The following is a 25,659-nucleotide window of genomic DNA, read 5'->3' as shown; positions in this document are numbered from 1 at the left end:
TGCGGTGGCGGCATCCGCTTTCTTATTTTGCGGCTCATTTTCCCTGGGGCGCAATTTCCGCTAGATTGGGCGCCAAATGTGCGTTCGAATCGAGTTCACCACTTGGAGCTTTTGAGGAAAACCCACCACGCCTGCGGAGTCTGCGCAGGCGGCAAAAGCTTTTGGCCCTACGACAACTTTGTGTGCTCTTGTTTTTGCTTTTTCGGGGGGTAGTGGGTGGTGTTATGGCCCATTCGTTGGGGGCGGTGGGCGAAAGACTGCTCTGCGTGCTGGCCAAGCGTCGGCGGCTTCATTAACGGTTCGTCGCTGCTGGCAAACGGTTCTTCGCCTCCTCGAAAAATCGTCCTGAAAAATTCGGAAAAATAATCACGAATTCGAAAAAGAAACGTCTAATTAATATCGAAACATGCTCATAAAACCCTTGAATAATTAATCTAAACAAAATCGAATACAACAGTGCTTCAGTGTATCAGTGAGTGTGTGGCATACCAAAAACAAATCCAAACGAACATTAAAATTCGAAAATCTTAACCAAACCCCGAAATTCAAACAAAGCATTTTGAATTATTGCCACGGCTGGAAATTCTGATTTAGGTGAGTTCCGCCCGTAAATAATCTGGTGCTGTTCGATTACAAAATTTCGAATTGTTTATAAATAAATAAGAGCGCAATCGCCTAAGCCAGAACATCAATGAAATTATCCCAGCAGACCCATTAAAGCCCAAACAGGTCGCCGGGGATCTTACTCATGTTTGATCGCAGTTCCCAGGTGCTTACGTCTTGGGGAAAAGTTTACCTATATACGAAAATTAAATCATCCCTCGATCATTTACCAAGTGATTATCTGGTGACCTGTTTTGCGGTTACGACCGGAACCCTGTTAAGGCCAACCAATCGACGTGTTAACTGGAATCAATTTAACACTAGTGGCGCGCGCCTCTTTTCCGGGAATTTCCCATGCCTGCTATTATTTAGATATGTTTTCAGAATCGATTCCAAGAAATTTCCAAGAACTAACTGCATTTTTAAGGGCTAAAGGTGAATCACTATAGTTGCGGAATTGACATTCAAAGACGTATTACCCTATAAATAGATTACATTTATTACCGAGAAGCATTTGTAAACAGTTTGTGTAATGATTTGATTGAGATCCATAGTCTACATTAACATTAAATAATTTATATAGAGATTTACTTGATTTTAGTAACATTATTTTGCTGGCCTCTTTTTGATTGTAAGTGCTTTATCATGTTTTTTATCAAGCGAATTTTGTTCACCATCGCTTGATTTCAGTTCCAAAGATCACATTTCGTTGAATAAAGCTCATTATGGAAATTTCTTCCCTTCGAAAGATTGGTGTCACCATTAGTTGAACAAACGACTCCAGCCATAGGACTGACCTTTGAACAATAAATTCGCATTCCTCGAGCGGAGAAAAGCAAACACAATTGCAAAACAGAACATTATAGTAAAACTTAGCAACTGCAGTTGCGCTTGAGGATTCGGTTCCCGTTTCTGTTCTAGTGAGAAATGCCAATAAGTTTTAATACCCCGTCCGCCCACTCGTTTCTCTGGCCTGACACATTAATTAATTAAGAATGTTTGCGCTGTATCTCGTTGTTTTTCTGTAGCTGAGGCTTGCCGAAGTTTTTTTGCTCTTTAAAAGCAAAACAAAATTGCCGTCTATCTCCATTTGCGCCTAGGTTACCTTAGCTTGTGAAATGCTGGAGTCAGTGGCTTCGAGACTTGGGATCAGACAACCTTGATATGGTCAAAATAAAAGACATACACAGAAAAATATTAAATATTTAATATTAAAATTTGGGAATAAAAAATTAGTCATTAGTCACGACCTAAGCTAACTAATTTTTTAATTATTAAAAATAAAGTGAACAGAATTTGGGATTTTTTGGGAATTTAAGAATGGAAAATAACTAAAATAAATTGATGTATGCATAGATACATATGAAGATTTGTTTTTATCTTTCGGATTTCTATTTTAAATATCTACTATAATATATTTTAAATTTGTGTTTAGAAAATTGTATGTAGTAGTGGTTTCATACTTGGTGGTTTCATACTTTGGTTAATAAAACATGTTCCACATTTGGTATCTACAACTGCATGTAAAATTCGTGGGGCTAGTGCCAATTTTTTTCCGAGTGTATGAAATGCAACACAACAGCCACCTCATCGGCAACAAAAGCTCCACATTGCATGCGGAACTCCGGCGCCTTATTACCAACTCCTGCAGTTACCAATTATGTAATGCGGCAATGCAAAGTGACTGGGAACTGGAATGGCGACCCGGCCCGTACCCCCAGCTCCCCAAAACTTCCCACTCTCCGGAGCCGATGATCGACGCAGAGCTCTCTGGGCTGGTTTGCTCTCGGCAGATTTCCGCATGGGCAAGCACCACAGCACACACGTTACACTAGTCAGGTCCCAATCGAAGGTAGTGGTGTGCGGGGCCTCAATTGTGCTGGCCACAGACATTTCGTATTCGTATGTATGTAGGTGAGATGATGATTCATCCGTGATTCGGGGAATCCAAAAGCCAATCAAGTGCTGCAAGCCCGAAGACCAAAACGAGGCAGACGGACAGGTTTTTTCCACCTTTGTGTTTTCTTGTTGTATGTCACGCCAAAGCTTGCCGAAATCGTAGAGTATTCCCTCGGATAAGCCTATCAACTTTTGTATTTATTACTCGGAGAGATAATAATAGAAAACATATAGCATAAAACGGATCTGCCCTTTTATATGAAGAAGCTGTATAAGAATACTTTGGTTATCCAGTTTCTCTTATATGGATGTCTTAAACAACCTTATCAGTAAGCTTTTGCTTCCTATTGTTTCATTTGTTTTTTAATTTTACTTTCATCTGTGACGTATGAAAACTTTATACAGAAGAATATATATATTTATATATCTTATCAGTAAACTCTTGATTTCTATTGTTACGTTTGTTTTTTTAAATTGAACTTTCACCTGCGACGTATTCAATTTCCTTTAACTATAAATGTCTAGGCCCCGAGGTACAATTACGGTCTCTGTCGGAGGGCATCTGTATTCGTAAACTGACTCATAGTTTATCATGTTTTTCTGTTGGCAAACATTTCGAGTTCGTCAAAAAAATTGCTGCTCGCGTTATTGATACGCGTTCCCTCCATCCGCAGCTTGCCCTTATCACAGCCGAATGTCTTGAATGTTAATGCTCTAGCGCTTTGTTTCTCTGCCTCTTTGGGGCGACCTTTGAGACTCACTCATTGCAAAGCGAACTGCGAATATTATACATTTTGTATCCCAAAAGTTATTATATTATTATTATATTTTTAATCTAAAAGTTGGAGCAACTATATATTTTTCTGTTGTATAAAGATTTTATTTATTTTTTACTTTGCTTAGTTGGACTAAGGGACCTTTTCTCCTAATAATTATTTTGTTGCTTTATTAAAATATTTTAGTATCTTATATTTTCAATTTAAAAAGACTCAAAAGAATCAAATTTCAAGGTATATTTATAGTATCAACTGGATACCTTAAAAAGATTTCATTTTATCGGAGTGTTTTTCTAAAATTATTTATGGCATATTTTGTAATGAGTAAGGCAAGTGTAAATGGTGATTTAAATATATAAAGTTTTGACAAATAAAACTCAACAGGGAAGGCTAATATTTCTTGTGCGTAATATATTTCTTTCTGTGTACAAAGTTGGCCTTAAACCGGCGCTGAAGAGGAGCAATAAAAGCGGCAGCAACAACAAGTGGTTGCTCAACTACGCGCTCACTGTTAAGCCCCTCCCCCTGCCCCGTCCACCCTTCCGCCCCCCGGTTTCTTTGGGGCTTGACTTTGTTTGTCTGCAGTCCCTCTCTCCTCCGCTCTTACTCTTTCTCTTAAGCGATGTCCCGCTTACGCGTGTGACCTTGAGTCGCACATGTACCAGAAGTGCAGGGGGAGGCGCTTTGGTGAAGCGGAGGGTGGATGTGGTCGTTGTGCCTTTGACTTCTCCCCGCTTTAAGCTTCTTCTTCGGCGAGCGCATAAAACAAGCTTCATAAAGAGTATGAGATTTCTGTGACGTCTTTGTTATTTGGAGTAGCTCCTACGTCATGGGATATTCACCGTATGCGCTTTGTATTTATAGCTCCACAGATCTCTATTAAATCAAGTCAGTACGTTGGTATTTGGAATATTTAAACAGGGGAAAATTAGGGATTGTCACCAAAGAAAAAAAAATAGCCAAATACTAAACACTTTAATTTATACCAACAACTGTATTTACTTTTTTAAAAATATTTTTTTAATATTATTGGGCCTTCAAGTAGTTCAAAAATATTTATCTAAAATATTTTATTTAATATACATTTCTGATGCGAACAGTAATTATCCGAATGTCACGTGTAAGCCTAGTTGTACTTCAATATTGTCATTAAAAAGAAAATCTATTTAAACTGTTTTAAAATTTAGTTAAATAATAATAAATCTTAGTTACAAGATATTTACTATTCTACTTTTAAAGTTATACTAAAACATATAGATTTTTTAATTCGTATTTTTGCTTCGTTCAATTAAAAAATAAATGCCAGCGAATATATAATTTCCGGTGACTCAATATATTTTATTACTTTTACTTCCTGTTTATTTCGAAACATAATCAAATCAAACGTAATGTCTTGGACTCAAATTTCAGTATATATACATGTTCAGATTATTTTGGTTCAGATTTCTGGTATAATCCATTTTAAAGTAGGTACTCACGTACAATATCATAACGTTTTTTTTAACAATTCAAACAAAAAAAAGATATAATTGAAAACAAAATAACATTCAATATTTTAGAAATATTAACTAATATACACAACTAGAGAAGTGCCTTTCAAGTTAACAATTTAAATATACACAAACAAAAATAAAAGCCAGGAGGTGTTTTTTTTTGGAATCCTATATAGACATAAATTGCGAAGGCAAATTGACTCACAAAATGCATTTTCGGCACAGACCGGCCCACGCTGCATGGAAACTTTGTTTTTAGTTTAGAAATCCGTGGGCCAACAGAAATAAATTATACTATTTTCATTCATGCACAACAATAATGAAATATTTCTACCCGATTGGCAGTGTTAACTGCAAATATTCCCCTATGTGTTTTGGCCTGCACTTGTGTTTATTTAAACGACTAAAATCTGTCGATTGAACAGAAGCCAAAAATTGAGTTAATAACTCAGTTCGACCTTAGCTGCTGGCGAATATCTTTTCGGTCTTTTGGGGAATTTCGCTTGAGCGAATTAGCAAGGTAATACGGATTTGATAATTTACATTTGCCGAGGGTCACGTTAGATTCAGGTCTGTCAATTCCCGGGAAAATCAATAACAATATTCAGCTGTCATGCCTATGTTTAATAAATAGATCTATTGTTATGCATCTGGTAAAAATTGAATGTTTATTCTTCTTTGAAGTTTGGAACCATGAAACCGGAATGAATCACTGGCGATTAGGCTTGTTTTTTTTGGTTACTGCTTCTCAAGATTCTTTTTGATCTTAACTTTTCCAAAAACGTAATGATTTTAAAAATATTTAAGGCATTTCAAATAGGTTTAACGTTTTTTTAATGAGAATACAGTTCATCTGGAACAACATTTTAGGAATTCCGATTTTTTTTATGGCATTTCTGACCCATTACTAGCAATAAATTTGTTCCCTGCAAAAAATACACAATTTGTAAAGAATCAATGTTTATTTATAGCCGAAAATCAGAATCGAAACACCTGCAGAGCGTTATAAAAATCTCATCACTTTTCAAAAGCCACTTAAAAATCCATAACCTTTTTGCGCTCGGTTACGTCATAGAATCGCACTCGAAAGATCCAAATATAAAAGAAAACAAGCGGAGGAATACGCACAACGGAAGCAACAATAAATAAAAGAAAAGTGAAGCGGTTTGGAAAATGAAAACAGAAATTGGGAGCCACCCATCGGCAGCGATCCGCGATCAGCGATAGCATTTTTTTTTTATCAAGTATACGTATTAAGTATACGAACCGGGTGCAGGCGATCGCCAAGAGCGGCCGCTGGTAGCGAAGCCCAAGCAACCGGAGGCAAGCTCTCTTGCAACCAAGAGCAGAGCGTACCGCTCAGTTTCAATCTGAACTTGGCCGCCGACGGACGTGAATTCCAGCCGCCGACTCAGGCATATATATACAGCGTATTGTGCAAGTCGCACGCGACTATATAAACGGCCCAGTATTGGTTAATTATACGCAGCACGACAACTACAAAGTGAACTACAGATGTGTGCATAAATCAATGTCCGCTTTAAGCAGGCGGCTGCAGTGCCACTAAAAAAATACAAAATATATAATATATAATATACATAAAGCTAAGCAACAACGGCGCTTGTCGGAGCAACTTTTGTTTTTGTTATTAATTTTTTCAACCATTTTTGGCGCGCCTTTTGTGAGTGAGCCGCGCGCGATAAGTCGGACAAACAAACAAAAACAAGGCAGTCATAAAAAACCGAATTTAATCAATTAAACGTGCTGACACAAACAAAGAGATAATTCGATTGTTGTCTCGCCAAGTGCAAGCGAGTCAAGAAATAAGTTTAATAAGAGAGTAATAAAATTGTTGCAGCTTACCATTCCGAAAAGGTTAGAGAAAATAAATCAACTGGCAGCAAGTCAGCTAGTCTAAGGCGCAGTTTGTAAGTCCCCCGTCTACTAGAAGCGTAGGTACAGCCTGCCTCCCGTATCAAGTTCGACTGCAATGACACTGCAGGAAATAGACAACACGCTGCCCGGCAGAATTCATAAATTTTAATCCCAGATACATAATAGACTCTTTGATGCGGGCAATTATTATCTGCCACGTGCAATGCAAATTGTATCTATAGAAATTAACATAAAAAAGAAAAACTATTTTCAGCGCTTTCATTATTTATTTTTATTACTTTACTTCCTGTTGATTAAAAATATAAAATAAATAGCTAAAATATTATTGCATTATTATACAATTTATTATTTTTCCGAAGAGCTTAAGCTACGATTTCCCGCGATGAAGAGTTTAAAATCTTTATTTCCTGCTGATTTGGAAATTAAATCAAATTAAGAATTATATTTTGGCCCCCAGTGTCAATGCTCAGATTATTTTTTGTTTTTACTTATCAGTAGATACATATACTTTTTCCAGTGTAATCGCAGCGTTCCAGCTCGACAAACGAATAATATATGCAAGTATCTCTAAAAACAATGCAGGCGTTCGACTGCGATTTATTAAAAAAGTATAATACTTACTTGGTATTTACTAGCTTTCCTGTTTGATTTGTCGGGTGCAAAAATCATTAACATACTGGCTCAGATTTCAAAGTTCTTTGTGCACGGCATACATGCCGGAACTGCTCCCCGGAGTAAACATTTCCTCTTAAGTGCAATAATGAATGTAATTGTATACTTTATAAGGCTTATCGCGAAGAAAACTTTTACTTGTAGACTTGGGATGTGTACATTATGTATTTACAAGTGAATATGTTGGGCTGATGAACGATAACAAACACTAGCAAACAACATTTTATTTGAATTTCTAATCACATGAGCAGATCAGTTCGGGAGTAAAATACTTGACAACGAATGCCACAATGACCAAGACTTCAATATCGAGAAAAACCCTGCCAAATGCAAATATTTATGTTAACGAAAGGTAAATATTTTTACAATCGAAATCGGCACCGAAAAAAGTTTATAAAAATTTGCGACGGCATCTGGAAGATTTCGTTTATTTCATTTGTAATCAAAGGAATATACAACCTGAACCGGCAACTGGAACTGCAATCGAGGGCACAAAAGGCCACAAAGTCTTAAAGACTTTTGGCTTATCCGCACGCACACATTCGGACAGTTGGCCAGTCGGAACCCATAAAAATAGAATGAAATGGAACAGTCATGGTCAAAACTTACTTAAATATCGATTTATCTGCGACCAGCCAGAAGCTATCTGGCCAGTATTCCCTGGGCACGAACTCAGCGACGAGTCGATGGCCAAAGGCAATGGAATTGTTTTCGGTAATTGCTGAAAGCAAAACACAAACAACACACTTTTCACACCTTTTGGTCCATGTGTGTGCGTTTGCTTACCTGCAAAATAAAGTCGCAGTCATGCAAAAAGCCATAACTTTGCCATTTGTATTAAGCAGACTCGTTTCCAGTTGAAAGTTATTGTAAATTAAATGCCAGCGGCAAGAGGAAGGTCACAGGTTGTGTTTATAGTTCGGTTTTGCGTTGATCTGAAGGTGGAGCGGCTTTGCCACAGAATTTCGAAAGAACCCTACTTATTTATCAAATCCTTAAGTTTAAAAATACGTAATTCCAGCTGTAAATTATGAACAGCTATCGTAGAATAGTTATTTACCAATAATAATTGGTAGTTTCTCAACGAAAGCTCATCTGCTTTTCATATTTTTGCGATTTAACTCTTTTAATTAAAAGAATTTAAAATTTATTTATAGGCTCAATTTAATAGCTAATGTCGTTATATTTTCTTTATTATTTTATAAGGAAATTAAATGTAAAAAAATATTTTAAAAAATAATACTAAAAAATGTAGGAAGGAAAGCCTAACTACCATTCATATTTCTATCGCTCTTAAAAAGAAAAAAAAAGAATTTAACACATATTCTTAAACGCAATTTAATAATATAGTCCCATTTTTATTCTTTTAAAGGTATCTTTTTGTTATGAAGAATTTCTATAAGAAATAGAGAAAGTATATATCAAATTTAAATTTGTAATAAGTGAATTTAATATTTATTCAAAAACTTAATTTAATTTAAAAGTACACTTTGTTTTTGAGATTGGTTAGTTTTATTTAAATAAGAGCTGCAATCGCTTTATAAGTAGGTAGCTTGACTTGGACTTTCTTCAATCAACTGATTAGCTGTTATCAGCAAGTAAAAATTCCCAGGGGTCTTGATGTTTTACGAGTTCTTCTGATAACCCCGCGCAGAAATATGTATTTCATTTTCTATATTTTCCGTTTTCCGCGTGAACAGAAGTTAGCCAAACTTTACAATGATCTGTCATTCGCATTTCCACCCCCATCCGGTGGCCAAGTTGCACAAACAATCCACGCCAACACCCAATTTTCACAAACAATGGAAAAGCAGAATCCCATTACGCATACGCCATGCTGTACGAAATCTGAATTGATTGAATCGTGAAAAGTTTTATAGCAAAATAATTAAATGCCGCGGTTTCTTCCAATTTTCGGCCATCGCGTGTCGGTTGTTCTTCTTGGCTGAAACCGCCTGTATGTACGAACGCTTTGTCTTGGCCATTAGAATGGAAATTGCTCCGACACCGGCTAAATGAGCCTTGTGGTGCGATGTGGTCTGGTTCGGCATTCTGGGAATGCTTTGGGTTACTCGAGCGTTATTTACTTGACTGCAAAAATGCTTCCTTTGATTTCTGTGAAAGGCCACGAAAATCGATTGGCTGTACAATTCAACTTTTGCCCGCTGTAATGGCTGCCGATGAGCGAAGCCAAGCCAAATGTAAGCGAACTAATTGCCTTTTAATTAGGTGAACACATTAACAGTTTTCAGGTTGCACGCCACAGCAAACATTCTGGCAGTACTCATTTGCACAAATAGCAAACAAACGCAAACGACTCTTTACGATCGTCATAATTAAAAACACAGTCGGAAATTGTATTTTGTGTTTATGGTTTCAGCTGACTCACAAATGCGGACACATATTGAAAAGGTTAACTCAAAGTGACAGAAAGTCTATTTCTTGCCGAAACTTTATAAGCTTAGCTTAGGACTATGTCTTCCTCGCTTACCCTAATTCTCTTCGTAATTAGCTGGGCTTAACCATTGATAATCCATATCAAAGAGTAGCCGCTGTGGCCCGTGCCAGAAACGGAAATCCCTTTGAGCGTCTTTCAGATATACAAATTTCTTTCTTGGAAAAGGTTTTAGCTATCAAACAGCCAACACAATTCGTAACATTAGATTCGTAAAATGTAAGCGAACTAATTGCGGAAATTCATCATTAAAATATGCCAAAAAATAAAATTATAAGAAGCCGGAAATATTATTATACGTTTGCAAAGGGTACTACAATTTTGGTTTGAAGTTAGTAACGCAATAAAGCAGACGTTTTCGAGCCTATAAAGTATACATATTCTTGATCGGGATCAATAGGGGAGTTAATATCGTAATATCCGTTTGTCCGTCCGTATGTTTGTCCGTACGTTTTATTATTTTTCGGAAGCTCAATTTAGAAGATAGCGATCAGATTTTACAATAGTCCTAAGATAAGTATGTATATAAATATTCAAATCCTACTTTTTATGCACACCTTGAGCAGGAAATTGTGAAAATAATCACTTTTTTGAGCATTTGCTTTGTTATAGTAGTTTCGACAAAATCTGCAAGGGTATTAAGTATTCGGCTTGCCGAGGTAAGCTTTTCCCCTCGTAAAACAAGTGTTTTTGATGATTATGGGGTGTACATTTTTTAAAAAAGTTTTAAAAATATTTGCTTGTTAATTAAAGAATATTAATCTAAGCTTTATAGAGCCTAAAAATTGTATAATATTAAGATTTATAAGTTTGCGAACAGTTTCCTTTCTTTATTTAAGAAGTATTGCATAAAGTTCTTCTTAAATTATTTTAATTTAGACAGAAGTCGGATTATTTGCCAGAATAAGGTATATGTAATCAATTCTCTGCGATAATCTGTCGCTAATTTAGTTACAAATGCACTGTTCAATTATATATTTTCTACATTCCACTTCAGGTGTTAGAACAAGTGCAATATAAATAGAATAGCCGCCAACATTTGTTTGCGCTAGCAACAAAATCAATCGATTGCGACCTAAGCAAACTTCGGAACTAGGAGTAAACAAACATTAGTTATTTATATATGCAGTGCATATAGAAAGCCAAATGGATTTCCTGCAAGTGACAGCGGGGCATGGTCGTTGAAGGACTTTGTCAAAGAACTAGAGGAAAATCATAATTTTCAACGCTTATTGATTTTCCGGGGGGCAGAGCATTAAATCGTCCTTCGAACCTTCGACGATTTCTCTCGATTTTTTTCATTTTATTTTTCATCTTTTTTTTGACGACAGGCGAAATTTGTTGAGGAAAACTTTTTATTTGAATTTAATTTTTGTGCACATACCGAAAATAATGCAGGGCACTCAGGACACTGGCAGGACCAGGCACGCACACATGTCGGCCCGAGCACTTGAGGTGCCAAATGGGAAAAACGGGCGAATGTGGGGATGGATTGGGGCCAGTTGTCTGTGTTTGATGTAGAATTTTGTGTGTGCGACTGGGTGTGATTAGACCATCGGTGGGTGGATTGGGCTGCTAGCCGGTCCACCTCATCATATTCTGGTGGCTCCGCATCCCATCCCACTCCATTATTTTCTTCTATTTAGCTGTGTGTTTATTTTCGGTGCAGAACGCGATTTTCCAATCGATTGGGCACGTGACAAGGCTCCAGCTACTGAAATATGTATGTCAGTCGCACGGCCAGCATTACTTTACGTCATAGAGACGGTTCCAGGACCCCGGCGTCATTCGAAACCGACATCTTCATTTTTCGATTCCCGTCTATTTTTGACAATATTTAATTAACATTTTTCTTCTACCTAACTCACTTTTATTCTACCGGCGACATCCCTTCTTGTATGCTTTATTTATGCTTCAATTTGTGGCTCTGATTTATGCCACCAGAATTTTTCCAACCCCCCAGTCAACTTAAGCCTAAATGCGAATTAAATTTGTGCGTGCTGCTTTTTTTCCTCGTTGAGCGTTGGTAGCCCTGCCCGTCTTAAAGTATTATTCAGCCTAAGCCATGCCCGAATTGGGAATCTCCGGCAGAGGAAGTATCTGCGGGCTAGACAGGGAAACGGTGCGAGGAGGTGCCTAAGAGTGGGGGACCTATGTAGATGAACCAAGCAATTACGCTCTTTGGAAAGTTCTTTCCGTTTGGGGCACTTAATGAAATTTAAAAAATTAATCCGAAGAGATTGTGAAACGCGAGCGGAATATTGATATTGAAAAGCGAAACATTTTAATTTCCGGAAAAGGCTTTGAGAATTGAACGATTTCCGTTCACATCTTATTTTTTATCAATACTTAAGAAAAAAATTTAACACAAATCGGGAGCTTGATGTAACCAAAATATCTCTGAATAAATTTAAAATAAAACCTTAAAACACTAAAGCCATATCCATTCCATATCTGTGTACATTGTGCCGGGCTTAAGCCAATTAGCTACCCCATTAGCCGAATTTGCTATTTTAAGAACGGTTTACCCACGGCCACTAATGACTGTCAGGACTAAAAGAGTGGGAAGGGCTTCAATAAACACACTTCCTTTTATACTGCTTTGTATAGAGACATATACCAAAAATAGTGAAATGCATATTGTAGCTCAAGGAAATTCTTAACAAAGTTGAAAGTTGCTTGGCAACCCACATAGTAAAGCAGTTTTTCTTTCCTTTTTTTTTTCTATTGTGTGTGTTACACTTGAGTTGCTTTATTATTTATGCCCGTGAGCAGGACAATCGATACGGTTCAACTTTTTGCTACCCCCGCATAAAAATTTAAACGACGCCACTGAAATTACCCTTTTACCCCACCGTGAGGATATCCTTAATGCCCGTCCTGTTGCCCATTGTGTGTGGGTGTGTGTAATTCTGTGTGTACAAGAGATTAGCGAGTTGGCGAAAGCGATGCTGCTGCTGTCAGAGGCAGTTACGCCGCAGCTAACGCCAAATACTTAAAAGTTTCCTGATGTCATTTGGCCCCACGTCGCCCTCTACACTAAACCAATTAATATACGTGCTAATATTGCAAATTTTAAAGATTCATACTAAACTGTATTTAAAGCTTACACTTAAAACTTTGTGATAAAATATATGTCCGATATTTTAACAATTAAAAACTAATAATACAAAAATAAAAATTTTTTAGTGACTTAAAATGGGATTCATATTAAAAAAGTTTTAGGGTTTTCGGCTATACTAAAGATGCAATTTTCACGTTTTATATATAATTAATGAAATATTTTCGCTTATTAAAAACTGTACATAAACAGCTGATACTCAACATTTTTTTTAATTTAAAAAAAGATTTTTATAGTGTCTCAAAATTGGAATTATTATTAAAAATGAACGTATAACATTTTTCAGCGCTAAAAAAGATGCAATTTTAACTTATATATATATTATGTAAAGATAATTTCGTCTATTTAAAACTTTAGACTTTTCGGTGATATTGCATTTTTTTTAATTTAAGAAAAAGATTTATTTTGCATACCAATGAAACATTTATATATTTTTTAATGCTTATTCTGGAAGTAGACTTTCTGTTGTTTGAAGTGTTTTACTGTGATTAAATAACTTATTTTCGTAGTATACTGAATATCCCCAAGTTCCACTTTTTTCTGTGGCCACTGCTGCCAACACATCGACCCACATTTGCTTATTGCACAGCTCAGAGGTTCGACACACGTAAGGGGGAAGGTCGTTGGGGGTTAAAAAGTGAGTTTTGGGGGATGTGGGGAGGTGGACCTATAAAGCGTCATGCGGTTCGTAAACAAAACCGAAGGATCTGTCTTCACCCAGAAAGTGTGAGTGTAGGCTAGTGGTGTGAATTGCAAAAGAACCAAAACAAAAACACAATGACAGCAACAACAACCGCAAACCCAGTGGCGGACAAATTGTTTTTGCAAGGCTATAAATGTAAACAAAATTAACATATGCAAATTTTTCAAGCCCCCACGTGTGTGAAACTGTCTTCGTAAAAGACATGGTATTGGTGCCAGCACAGAAACAAACTAAATTAAAATAATAATGATTGAACGAAAAGTTTGCCTTTGCTTACAACAATAAGGTTTAAATAAGTAATTAAATTGCCTAATTAAACCAAATATTATTTAATATTTAAGTATATTTATTTACAGCATAAGAAATTATTAATCATAAATTCGTTTTATCTTGGCTTCTTAAAATACAAATGTGTTAAATGATAGAGCCCTTTTAAAATATATAATTTCAGATAGTCATTTATTCTATTATTAATAGCTTAAAGTACTTAAAATATTCAAAAACAATGCTCTTATTTTTCTTAAAAAAATATAGTGGTCCTCTTATTTGGTAATATAGCTAAAAATAATTTAAATATTTAAGCCTTAAGTTCTGTTTCTTAAAAAAAAATTAACATTGCTCTTATTTTTACAACAAAAACATCTAAGAAGTTGTAAAAAAATATTTTCTGTGTACTGACTTCGTATGTGTGCGCTTGACGCCAAAGTTTGGCATTTAGACAAATAGGCTGTCTGAGGCGTTGACTTCTTGCTAGATTTTATCTTTCAGTGCTCGAGAGTGTGTGTGCTCCTCTTTTGTTGAAAAGTTGAGTTATGTGCAGAAAATGCAAAATACCTTTGGCATATGTTGACTGCAGTTGTGGAAAAGAGACCGAAATTGGGAAACGTGCCTCAGGGAGTGACTTGTTTGGCCTTTTTATGGCTGCGACTGTTAAAAACACATTACACCGACATTGTTATTATCCCCTTCAAGCGAATAACAATGATAACCTTGATCGATGAGCCAGTAGTCGGTATTTGAATACACACTTATATAACAAGAGAAGGACGAAGGACGAGGGCAAAGGAAATCGTTAGGAGGAAAGCCATATGTTTGCCTTTATTGCAAGGAAAGGACAGAAATAATGACAACTTACAAGGTCTATACAAATATTTGCAGCACTTTATCAATTTAAAATGACTTCAAATATGGAAATTTAACAGTAGAACAGCTAGAAAAGTGGGAAAACGAATGTGGAGATTGATTTGCTTGAACAATTGATAACATTACATTAAATACATTTGTTAGTTTCAAAAGATAAATAGATTAATGAACAGGCTTCTTAGGATTAATAGAACAAATATTTGTATTTTTTTTAGTTAAGCATTTATTAACCTTAAATAGCTACTATAAACAATTATTCATTTGGATGAAATGGAATTCGGAACATCTACCTCATGGCTGTTAATTTTCCTGGAAAGCGGCTTGTTTAGCTATTGATAACCCTATCGCAAAACCGGCATTCAATGTCATGCCGAGAGATTCCCCAGTAACACTTTTCGTAGATTATCACCAGACCACAAAAGATTTTCTTATCAACTACATTTTGGGAAAAAAATTAAAATGATAAAGAAAAAGTCCCTCGACGTATGTGAATGGGTTTTTTTCGGCCCTAAAAATCAGATCACTAGGTAGTTTCGTATGTCCACTCTACTTTGGATTCTTACGAAATGTTTGGGAGTTTACCAACCTCAATAAACTCAAGTACTTATTAGTACAAGTGGAATGAACGGAACTTAGATTAGTGACATAATCCTGATAAGAGGCGTCACAATTGTATATTTCCCATTTCATCGAATCGAAGATAATTCGAATGATTAAAGAGATAATTTAAAATACATAATTTTTTAATCAAACAATAATATTTATTGTGAATGTGGCCGTAAAATCTACAGTACCGCAAATTGTTAGGGATTGCAATCAATTATAAAACTTACAAAACAATTTCAGTGTGTATACTGCATATTGAATGTTTTAGATGATTGAATACATCAATGTATAAAAATCCATCAAATTCTATAGGCAGGGGAAAAAGCTACTTATAAACCGAAAACGAGTAATCTATCATTGTGTATATGCGAAAAGTTAATGACAATCTATCATTGCTTTATTTTCCAGGCAATCAACAGTGAAATCCAATGTTTGAGGAGGAGGCTTTTGGCGATTTACGTATGTATAAACAGCCATTAATTAATGGCACATACTAACCCCAATAAATATTAACATAGCCCCATAATCCCGTGCCTCCCTGAATAAAAAACAGCTAGAGCTCTGGTTAATGAATAATCTGTGGGCATAAGTCAATCGACAATGCGCTTAATTAGGCCGGCCAGGAAGCATCAGATTTGTGGGGGAATTTTTAGTGGCTAATTGAACATTGTTATTGCTTTTGGCCCGGCCATAGACGTTGGTGTTGCTGTTGCCATCCCAGCGAAAAACCAGAGGCAACAACAACAAACTATCGGAACAAAGTGGCATAATAAGTCTGGCAAATTGCTGCGCCACATTTGACTTCAGAACTCGTCATCGCATAGTCGACATCTGGCAATAACAAAGTTCAAATGGAAGCGCAGGAGGAAGCCTTCCAGCCTTCACCCTTTCGCACAAAACAATGGCAACCTAATGCCTGCCATATATGCAAAGTGCGTATCTGATGGATACAAAATTATCCGCACACACGCACTTTTCTATTCTCCACATTCATCCAGCTGGTTAAATTGTGTAATATTGGATCGTTGGCCTTATAAATCATTTTTGGAAATACTTTTTTATATTTTATGTATACTACATTCAGTCAGAACTTATAATCTTTAAAAATCAGAAATTGAAGTTTACTAATTGGATTTTAATTTAAATGCTTCAATTCTTATTGTAGCTAAAAAACTTGTTTTTTGAGTAAATTTATTAAATTGATTAAAAGTTTTTGAGGACAAGAAATTAGCTTTAATGAAATATTTAATCAGAAGCAAAGACTGTTGTTTCTAATAAATGAAAGTAGCCTTTAATTTTCTTAAGGAATGAGCTTTTCTTAATATTGTGCTGTTCATACGTTTCCATGTCTTAAGGAGGGTGTGGCTACTCCCATAACTGTCAGAGGAAATGCGTTCGCACGGGTACTCCACTTAATCTGGGAGGGTATTTTGAGCTTCCTTTCCTAGTTTCCCTCCCTAGCCTAAGCTAAATTGTTTCTGGCACTCTGACTTATTGATTTTTGTATAATACTTACCTTTCCCCAGAGGAAATTATCAATGCCAGCATGGAGTTGAACGGTGGCGCCAACGGAGGAGGCAGGGTGGGAGGAGCTGGCGGGGGTGCTGCACAGCACATATTATCGCAATCGACTTCCTTGCCGGTGATGCCCTCCCACCTGCCACTTCACCTGCAGAACCAGAATATCAATCAGAATCTGCCCCAGCCAAGTGCCAAGAGTGGACCGTACCTGCGTATCGTGGAGGAGCCCACGAACCACATAATCCGATTCCGCTATAAGTGCGAGGGCCGCACCGCCGGTTCCATTCCGGGCATGAACTCCAGTTCGGAGACGGGCAAAACCTTTCCCACCATCGAGGTCTGCAACTACGACGGCCCAGTCGTCATCGTGGTGTCCTGTGTGACCAGTGACGAGCCCTATCGGCAGCATCCTCACTGGCTGGTCAGCAAGGAGGAGGCGGACGCCTGCAAGTCGGGCATCTACCAGAAGAAATTGCCACCAGAGGAGCGACGACTGGTGCTCCAGAAAGTGGGCATTCAGTGCGCCAAGAAGCTGGAGATGCGCGAGTCGCTGCTGGAACGAGAGAAAAGGAACGTCGATCCCTTCAACGGTGAGTAGTATATCTTAAGAAAGGAAAAAGGTTAGTTTGAAGATGTATATCATCGTTCTTCCAACCATATGAACTTCCTTGCTGTAGTTCCCAACTCCCCTATTAAACCCTATTAAACCCTATTCTTTCTGTTCATTTTTTCAAAGCCAAATTCGATCACAAAGACCAGGTCGACAAGATCAACCGGTACGAGTTGCGCCTTTGCTACCAGGCCTTCATCACGGTGGGCAATTCCAAAGTGCCCCTGGACCCCATCGTGTCCTCTCCGATTTACGGCAAGAGCAACGAGCTGACCATCACCCGGCTGTGCAGCTGCTCGGCCCAGGTGACCGGCGGAAACGAGATCATCATGCTGTGCGAAAAGATCGCCAAGGACGACATCGAGGTGCGGTTCTACGAGACGGACAGGGACGGACGCGAGACGTGGTTTGCCAACGCGGAGTTCCAGCCCACGGACGTGTTCAAGCAGATGGCCATCGCCTTCAAGACGCCTCGCTACAAGAACACCGAGATCACGCAAAGTGTCAATGTGAGTAAGCCGTTTTTTAAGATTACTAATTAAATATTAGGGGTATACTGTATGGCAGATATATAGCACGATATTGTTCATTTTTTTATGTTTGGTACCTTGTTTTATATATAGATTAAACAAGATTGTAAATGCATGCCAAACAGTAATTTAAAATGTATATCTACAAAAAGAGTACCCATTCTATGCCTTTTACATGGTTTACAAATTAAAGTTTGATCTTAGATTCCCTCGAAGTTCGTAGAGAGAGTTCGAACCTCATAATGAGGGTTTTTAAAACAGTTTACAGTTTTACTGTTGAATCCTTTAATGTTAATTTTGGTTATTAGAATAGTCCATTAACTGGCTTTTTTCCAACCAGGTGGAGCTGAAGCTGGTGCGACCCTCGGATGGAGCGACGAGTGCCCCGCTGCAGTTCGAGTACTACCCGAATCCAGGTACGGTAACCTTTGCCCGGCTGCAGCGAAAGCTGAAGCGCCGCCAGGAGCTGGACGTCTTCCAGCAGATCCTTTCCCTTGACAGCGAAACCACCGCCACGAAATACTCGTGTCCACCGATGGATCTTGAGGAGGACAACAACACGGTGTCATCCGACGATCAGCAGAGTTCGGGAACCCTCAATGAGTTCGAGATAGCGGTTAAGAAGCTGCAAATGCGGCAGCGGGGTGAGTCGCACGAAATGGACGGAGGCACGGTCACCGAGTACACGGATAACGATAACGAGCCGGACATGGAAATCGAGCTGGAAGTGCCTCAACTGCTGCCCCAGTTGGCGGACGACTGCACCCAGACATCCACGCCCATGGATGAGATCCTGCAGCATCCTCAGCTGCAGTCGCGTCCCCTGACCAATGTGGACAAAATCACCGAGTGGATGAAGAGCAGCGAGTTCGAGAGAACCGACAGCTTGACCGTGGAGAACGGGGACACCCAATCCCTTTCGAATAGCACGGCCCAAACGGCTTTCACAAATGTCAGCAGCCTGACGGCCAATACGACCATAACGAACCAGCTGGAGGAGGAGGCCCAGGGTCTTCTGGCCAATGGCTCTCGCAGGAACACCCTCGAAAATCCCGCCGTAAAGGAGCTGCCGGAAAACGAAAAGGAACCGGAAATGGTTTCAGCCAGTGCTCAGGCCTCAGTGGATATAGATGAGAACTTCGACGAGACAGCCACTTATACGAGTCTGCAGATAGCCTTTAATAATCCCATACACATAGGGCTGCCCAGGGAGAACATACAGTCTGTCCAGGTTTATCCACCCACCAATCCGTTTGGCCAGTTAGATGATGACGAGCTGGTGGTACTGACCAATCCGCCAGCTCCCAAGATAAAAGTGAATGCTGCTCAGACCCCGGCCACGCCCCCCCATTCACCGCCCCTGCCGTTGCCACCCCGAACTCCCTCCCCCGTTTCGGACCACAGATTGCCTCCCCTGCCACCGAAACCGCAAAGGAACTCCCAAGATCTGAGTATTGTCAGTGATTCCATCTCAGTTAGCCGCTCGAGAAACGGCAGCTTGAGCTCCAATAGAACCACTCCGTCTCCCATCATTATAATGCGAACTCCCGACCAAAGTCCCACCAAAAGGCAACCCACCCCCAGCGCTTCGCCCAAGAAGCGCCAGGGATTCTTTTCGAGATTCTTCTCGCGCCGACGGAGTAGGGCGGACGACGAGGAGTCCCAGGCACCCGGTGGCAGTCCCAATAAACAGCCACCAAGTGGATCCAAGGCCACCACACCCACCGGCAGTAGGGAGCCCAGTGTGGCACACTTTTCACTAGGAGATCCCAATCGCAGCTCCACGCGGTCCATGCAGCCGCTGGGAAGAAGCGAGGGTAGAAATGGCAAGCCAGTAGGTCGGAGTTCAAGTAGTGTATCGGGGAAAAGACCCGCCCACCTGGATGCGGATGTCATTCACATCCCACTGAAAGGAGGCGATAGCGAGAACAGTTTGCTTCGACCGGAGAGCTACTCCACTGCCAGTACCCTGAGCTACGGACGACCGCTGGACAGGAAGACCCTGAGCACCCTGCAACTGGCCGATATTCCCATAAGTGATGGCAACATGGAGTTGATAGCCATCGCCGACAGGCAGAGCATCAAGAATCTGTGCGAGGGAGCCTACGGAGTGATCTTGGACCCCAGTGTGGATCTCTCCGAGGCGGAACACTTTGCGCTGTACACCAGCAAGAGTCCGGAGCCGCCGTTTGGGGGAGAGGGCGAAAATGGAGCAGCAGGAGGTGCGGCAGCGGGCGTAGTGGATACCACGGATTTCCTCAGTGCGGATGAAATAGCTCGGCGGTTGGCGGAGGCAAACGGCTTGGAGTAGAGATGGAGACGATGAAAGGGTGACGCAAAACTGATTTGGGAGCGAATTGTAGGTGTTTTTGATTACAAAGCATATTCCGGAAACACGATATACTATATAACACCGAAAAAATGTATTTATAAAGGGTGGATACAAAACGCAACCAAATCAGTTAACCGAAACCCTAAACTTAGTTAGTCAAAAGCAACAGCACCTGCAAAATTATCTTTTCTAGCCTTCTCTTTCAGTATTAATTACAAATATGTCACAATTCTCTAGATAAGAAATCTCACCCAACCCACTTATTTATGCTTTTCTAACCGACCGAAACAACCGAATATCTTTGTAGACCTCCTAACCCAGCACAATCGTCGGGTGAACACAAAAACGATTGAAAGCCTAAAGCGCAGTCTCATGAACACCGATTTTTATCCATCCAAGCAGGTTAAAACGTCCAGTAAGTTCCCGAAAATATTTCGCATTTATTACTGGTGCTGGGACTGGGTTCCTTTATATAAGCATTACATTACATCTATGTAGTTCCTAGCAAAACACATTTTTCACAACAAAACACGCTCATTTCTCAAATGACATTTTGAATAGCGAAAATTCACTATACAAAGTACAGGATTAAATACCATGTGGACCAATGGATAAAGTTGTTGTCCGTCTCAGAATTGTCGGAAAATGTTAAACTATTGTCGAAGTATAGTTGTGTTATATAAAATTGATTATATCTGTTTTACCCACTCTTAATGTATTACAATTTGATGAATAAAAGTTTTTGGTAAAAGCCGTTGATATCAAATGCAAATTTTCAAAATTAGTTTAAACACCCTTGCCTTCCAAAAGTAAACAATGATATATTATATAAATAAGAAATCAAATTTGAAATTCCGAATTAATAAACAGGATTATTTTTGTCCGCTTAAAATGTTTAAAAGTGAAAGACATTTTTTTGCCCTTTTTATATACACTTTGTGGATCCTAATATTAATATTCCTTAAATTAAAAAACAAGGCAAGGGTATTTCACCTTCGGACCATCGAGGTGGGGCATCTCCTTCCAATTTTTTGTCTAGTTTCCAAGCTTCCTTTTTCCCAAAGTTGGACATCAAATAATGTAAGTTGATATTGCCTGCTTGATGTTGTGGTTTGCTGTTGTCCTTTTTGAGTTTTCGCAAATTACTTTAGTTTCACCTCAGTTTCGCCTCAATTATGTAAATGCTTTTGTGGTTTGCTGTTGCGTTCATCTAACGTTTAAATCGTTAATACCCAAATCACACGGTTCTATTACATTTTCCAGGCCAGTATGCGGCGCCAGCTCCACAAATAACGACCACAGCACCGCAGGCACAGGTGCCTTCGGGTATGCCAATGATGTATCCTGGCGGAAGTCCCAGCTTCGTGAACGATATCAAGGTCGAGAACGGATTTATGGATGTGGATAGCCGGAGCAGCCAGTGTCCATCGGTGGAGCACAATTTCGCATCACCACGGTCCAACGGCAGTACGGTGGATAGCTTCCCGCCGATGCAGTTCGGACAGAACAATAATCATCTGTATCTGCCGGAGACTTCGAACTTCTCAATCAACTTCGCGTCGCCGCGCTCCAACTGCAGCACTGTGGACAGCATTCCGCCAATGCAAATCAGGCAGAATAATAATAACCCATTCCTGACAGAGATTTCCAACTTTCAAACGAATGGCTGTAGTCCAACGCATTTCAGTGGTGGCTCCATGATTCCGATTAACAAAAACAATAACAACAACACCAACGTAATGAACGATTTCTTGAGTCAGAAAATGAGTGCCATAAGCTTACCGCCACAGGGAAATCTGGACATGAAACAGGTATTCCCTCAAACGCAGCAGTTCCCGCCTCAGTCGCAGCCAGAGCAGCTGCAATATGTGCAGCAAGCCCAGCAAGAACAAGCTCAATTCCCGCAGCAACACAACCAGCAGCAGCAGCAGGAGGATCCTCAGCTAGATGCACCCATCCAGTCGTTCAGTGATCTAATCTCCAGCAGCATAGGAATGGCGCCCATCGACACCAATGAACTCATCCAGGGCATTGAGGAAGAGCTCAACAGGGTGGGCATTTCGCCCATTCAAATGAACAACCACTTTGCTAATTACTAATGTACATATATTCATAAAATATACCAGAAACTAACCAATCAGAGCTATGTAATATGGTCTCAAGATAGGTTACCATTTCCAGATTAACTTCAAGCCTGTCTTACATAGTCTTACTTCACCGCATTGTACATAAATATTTTGGCTAAATAGCATATAGGGGGAAATGCGAATCTCATTGCCCGATGCCTTGTTACGACTCTTCGTTATTGACAATAATGTTTTAAAAATTATAATTGTTTTGCAATAAACGATAACTTAAGAATTTACATGAAGTATGTATGTTTCTTAAAATGGGGGAATGTGGGTAATACTATAATGATTTAGGCCCTGTAGTATGATAGTTTAGAGAGCTAACATTTTAGCGACAGAAGTAGGGCTGACCCAGGTTGGCGTTATTCTCATTGCGCATGCCGGCGAAGAACCGATTGATGTCCTCCTCGGTGACCACCTTCTTGCTGGCGGCGAATGCCTGCAGGTATTCCTTCAGCTTGTCCTTCATGCGATTGTACTCGGTAATTGCATCGATTTGCTGTGTACGGTCAATGGAGGCCAATGCCCGAATACCTTGCTCATAGCTGGAATTCTCCTCCGCCCGCTTCATGCCGCGCTCCTCGTACGTCTTGGCCGAGTCCTCGGCGTCCAGCAGAAACTCCACGCCGAGTTCCTTGTAAAGCGACAGGCATTCGGAGCACTGGCAAAGCGATTTGCGCCAGTCATTAGTCCAGAAAGCGGCTCCTTGAAAGAGGAAGGGGAGAAATATTTAAATATGCGTTGAGGGTGGGGATGGCAAAAGTTTTTGCCGATTAAAGCAGAGAGAACATCAAAATATTTATGTTATCAATATGTCAGGTTAAGAGAGTGAATTCCTCGTCTTTTTTTCCTTAGTTGAATCTAGACAGTTTTGAGATTTCTTTTAAGTACATCAAGTATATAAAACGCCTCTTACTTTAACACTACAATTAAATTGCTAGGATCCACCATGAATCTGGAGTACTTTACTGAGGGCCTGGACTGCCTTATGTATTGCGGGTTGAAGCTGTCGCCGGAACAGCGCATTTTGATCGAGAACTCGCTGATCGCGTTGCAGAATGATAACCGCTTCTCGGGCATGTATCTGTGGGGTCGCATTACGGCCACGAAGAACGATTACTACATTGCCTTTGGCTACACAAACGATTGCCTGAAGGATCGTAAGTACTTCTACAGTCTGGACCAGTTCCAGTGGCAGCTCTTGCCGTTTGTCCAGAGCCCCAAGATCTTTCAGGCCACCATACTGGCAAGGGAGCCATTTATAGGAGATCCCAGCCTGATGACCTACGTAAAGCTGGTATGTTGGTATAAGTAAAGTTTTCTTAGCTGTTACTTAAAAAGCTCGTTATTCACTAACCACAGGATCCCACTTTTGACATTGTGGGCAATCAAGTGGCTGGCATCAGTCGCCCTGAAGTCGTCAAGCTCAAGGAAGAGGAAAGACTGGCGGCCATTGTGTTCATTATTACCGAGGAGTGTGCCATTTGTCCCCGCGGAGCCTTCTACAAGATGACCGATGGCCGTGTTATACCCAATCAGATGTTCCGCGGTCTCAACGACCTGCAGATCGACAACCAGTCCTATTACCAGCTTTATCGACTGCCCCGCAACGACCTCAAAGTTAATTTGGCCAAGAGGAGTGACTATAACTATGCTATTGACTTCCTGGACACCATCGACTGTGTAATACCGCTGTGTCAATCCTTTGCCTTAAATATGCAACGAAACGAGGGTTTGGTGGTGATCAAGTCGTGTCTTTGGCTGGGCATGACTTTCTTTCATAAAATCAACTCCCACAAACATGGTTTCCTCTATTTGGGCGATGGCAAGAAGAACTTTGACTTGCTTTTCATGTATTAAGGTTGCTTTTGATTAAAGTTCTATTGTTTCTTCAAGCATAAATAATGAAGTTTTATCTGGTGTTCGAAAATTGATTCAATAGAAGCTTCAAATGAAAAATGTTTGTTCACTAGAGCGGACGAAGATTAAAAACTCCTACAGAATACCTGTTCAAGGCTTTCTGCACCTAGGAGTGGATTAATAATGAATTAATGTTCTTACCCTGATGCTCCTTGGCTAGTTTTGGCCGACGACAGTCATCCAATTTGGCACGCTTCTGGCTGGGTTCACTCCCTTCTGCTTGAGATTCGTTTTCAGCCACTTTTATGATGTCGCAGATGCTGCGGTCCAGCTCGCTCTTCAGCTGGCTATCTTCGGCTTCTGGCTTGGCCTCCTTGGGGTCCTCCACTACGGGCTGTAGAGCCAATCCAGTGTAGTCCTTCAGGAAGGGCTTGGCCTCCATGCAGCCATCACAGATCATTTCGCTGCAGACGTCCAGCCACTTCTCGCTGGCGCCGGGCGCCTTCATGTGCGGCAAGTGGTACCAGTCCTCGCAGATGGCGCACTGCAGCATCACCTCCTCGACTGTGCGATCGGGATCGGGATATGGTCGCTTGCACTTGCAGTACAGCCCCTGGAAGTTCTGGTTGTAAATATTGCCCTCGTTGCGGGGTTGAACTCCCTCGACTTGTGGGTTCAGGGAGCACTTGCCCAACCGCTGGGTGGGGCAATCGCAGCGGAAGTTCCGCTTGGTATACAGTTCCACCAGTTCGTGGTGCTCGTGGCAGCGATAGGAGCAGGCCAGACAGATCCCAGCGGCCTTGGCCAGATCCTCGCGAGCCTCGGGGCAACAGGTGAGGCAGGAGTAGAGGGCCTGGCGGCCAATGGCGCCCTTGGCATACGTACAGGACTTCTCGTCGGAGGCGCCCAGGACGGCGGCGTATTCGTCCTCCAGTTCCTTTTCCTGCTCAAGGACATCCAGCATCGTTATGGTCGACTGCTCCAGCGGATTGGCCTCCTCGCCCTCGGGCACACCAGCTGTGGCACTCAAGTCGCTCATCTCAAACGTTTGACAACAAAAATTTAGCTTGGCTTCGTGTCAATTGCTGGGAAGTGGTGGAATGCGCAGCGTTTGGCGCGGTTGGATGAAAATTGCAAATAATTCAACCACCAAAGTATAGAGATGAGTAAAAACAAATTCTCTATGCGATAGCTATCGGCTGCAGAGTTGACTTTTGGCTGGCAAGCAGATACGTTACAAAAAATAGCTAAAAGCAAATAGCAACGTAATAAGCCAACAAAACAAAGACACATTACGAATAAACTATAAA

The 25,659-nt window shown here is 40.2% G+C and overlaps 3 protein-coding genes across 5 annotated transcripts; 2 read left to right on the top strand and 1 right to left on the bottom strand.

Moving 5' to 3' along the window:
- The first annotated feature begins 307 nt into the window (after positions 1 to 307).
- Positions 308 to 22,725, top strand: LOC108033345 (dorsal-related immunity factor Dif). Of its 3 annotated transcripts, XM_017107654.3 has the most exons (7): positions 6,145 to 6,646; positions 15,776 to 15,826; positions 16,894 to 17,478; positions 17,625 to 18,007; positions 18,369 to 18,444; positions 20,668 to 20,775; positions 21,624 to 22,725. In XM_017107654.3, exons 2-7 carry the CDS (start codon positions 15,796 to 15,798, stop codon positions 22,457 to 22,459), a joined length of 2,019 nt encoding a protein of 672 aa, XP_016963143.1. In that variant the 5' UTR covers positions 6,145 to 6,646; positions 15,776 to 15,795; the 3' UTR covers positions 22,460 to 22,725. The 3 variants fall into 3 exon arrangements, with proteins under 3 accessions (XP_016963142.1, XP_016963143.1, XP_016963141.1); XM_017107653.3 differs by lacking the exons at positions 6,145 to 6,646; positions 21,624 to 22,725 and adding an exon at positions 308 to 594 and having other exon boundaries at positions 18,369 to 20,732; XM_017107652.3 differs by lacking the exon at positions 21,624 to 22,725 and having other exon boundaries at positions 18,369 to 20,732.
- LOC108033347 (putative E3 ubiquitin-protein ligase UBR7) lies at positions 22,673 to 25,517 on the bottom strand. Its single transcript, XM_017107656.3, has 2 exons — positions 24,551 to 25,517; positions 22,673 to 23,194 (listed from the first exon to the last, which is right to left on the bottom strand). Exons 1-2 carry the CDS (start codon positions 25,386 to 25,388, stop codon positions 22,818 to 22,820), a joined length of 1,215 nt encoding a protein of 404 aa, XP_016963145.1. The 5' UTR covers positions 25,389 to 25,517; the 3' UTR covers positions 22,673 to 22,817.
- Positions 23,339 to 24,394, top strand: LOC108033348 (radial spoke head protein 9 homolog). The gene is made up of 2 exons (XM_017107657.3): positions 23,339 to 23,786; positions 23,852 to 24,394. Exons 1-2 carry the CDS (start codon positions 23,439 to 23,441, stop codon positions 24,347 to 24,349), a joined length of 846 nt encoding a protein of 281 aa, XP_016963146.1. The 5' UTR covers positions 23,339 to 23,438; the 3' UTR covers positions 24,350 to 24,394.
- Positions 25,518 to 25,659: the final 142 nt, after the last annotated feature.

This window comes from Drosophila biarmipes, chromosome 2L, assembly GCF_025231255.1.
Source record: "Drosophila biarmipes strain raj3 chromosome 2L, RU_DBia_V1.1, whole genome shotgun sequence".
NCBI classification, from domain to species: domain Eukaryota; kingdom Metazoa; phylum Arthropoda; class Insecta; order Diptera; family Drosophilidae; genus Drosophila; species Drosophila biarmipes.
Note: the sequence above shows the minus strand (reverse complement) of the source record. Positions and strands in the feature narration are given on the sequence as shown.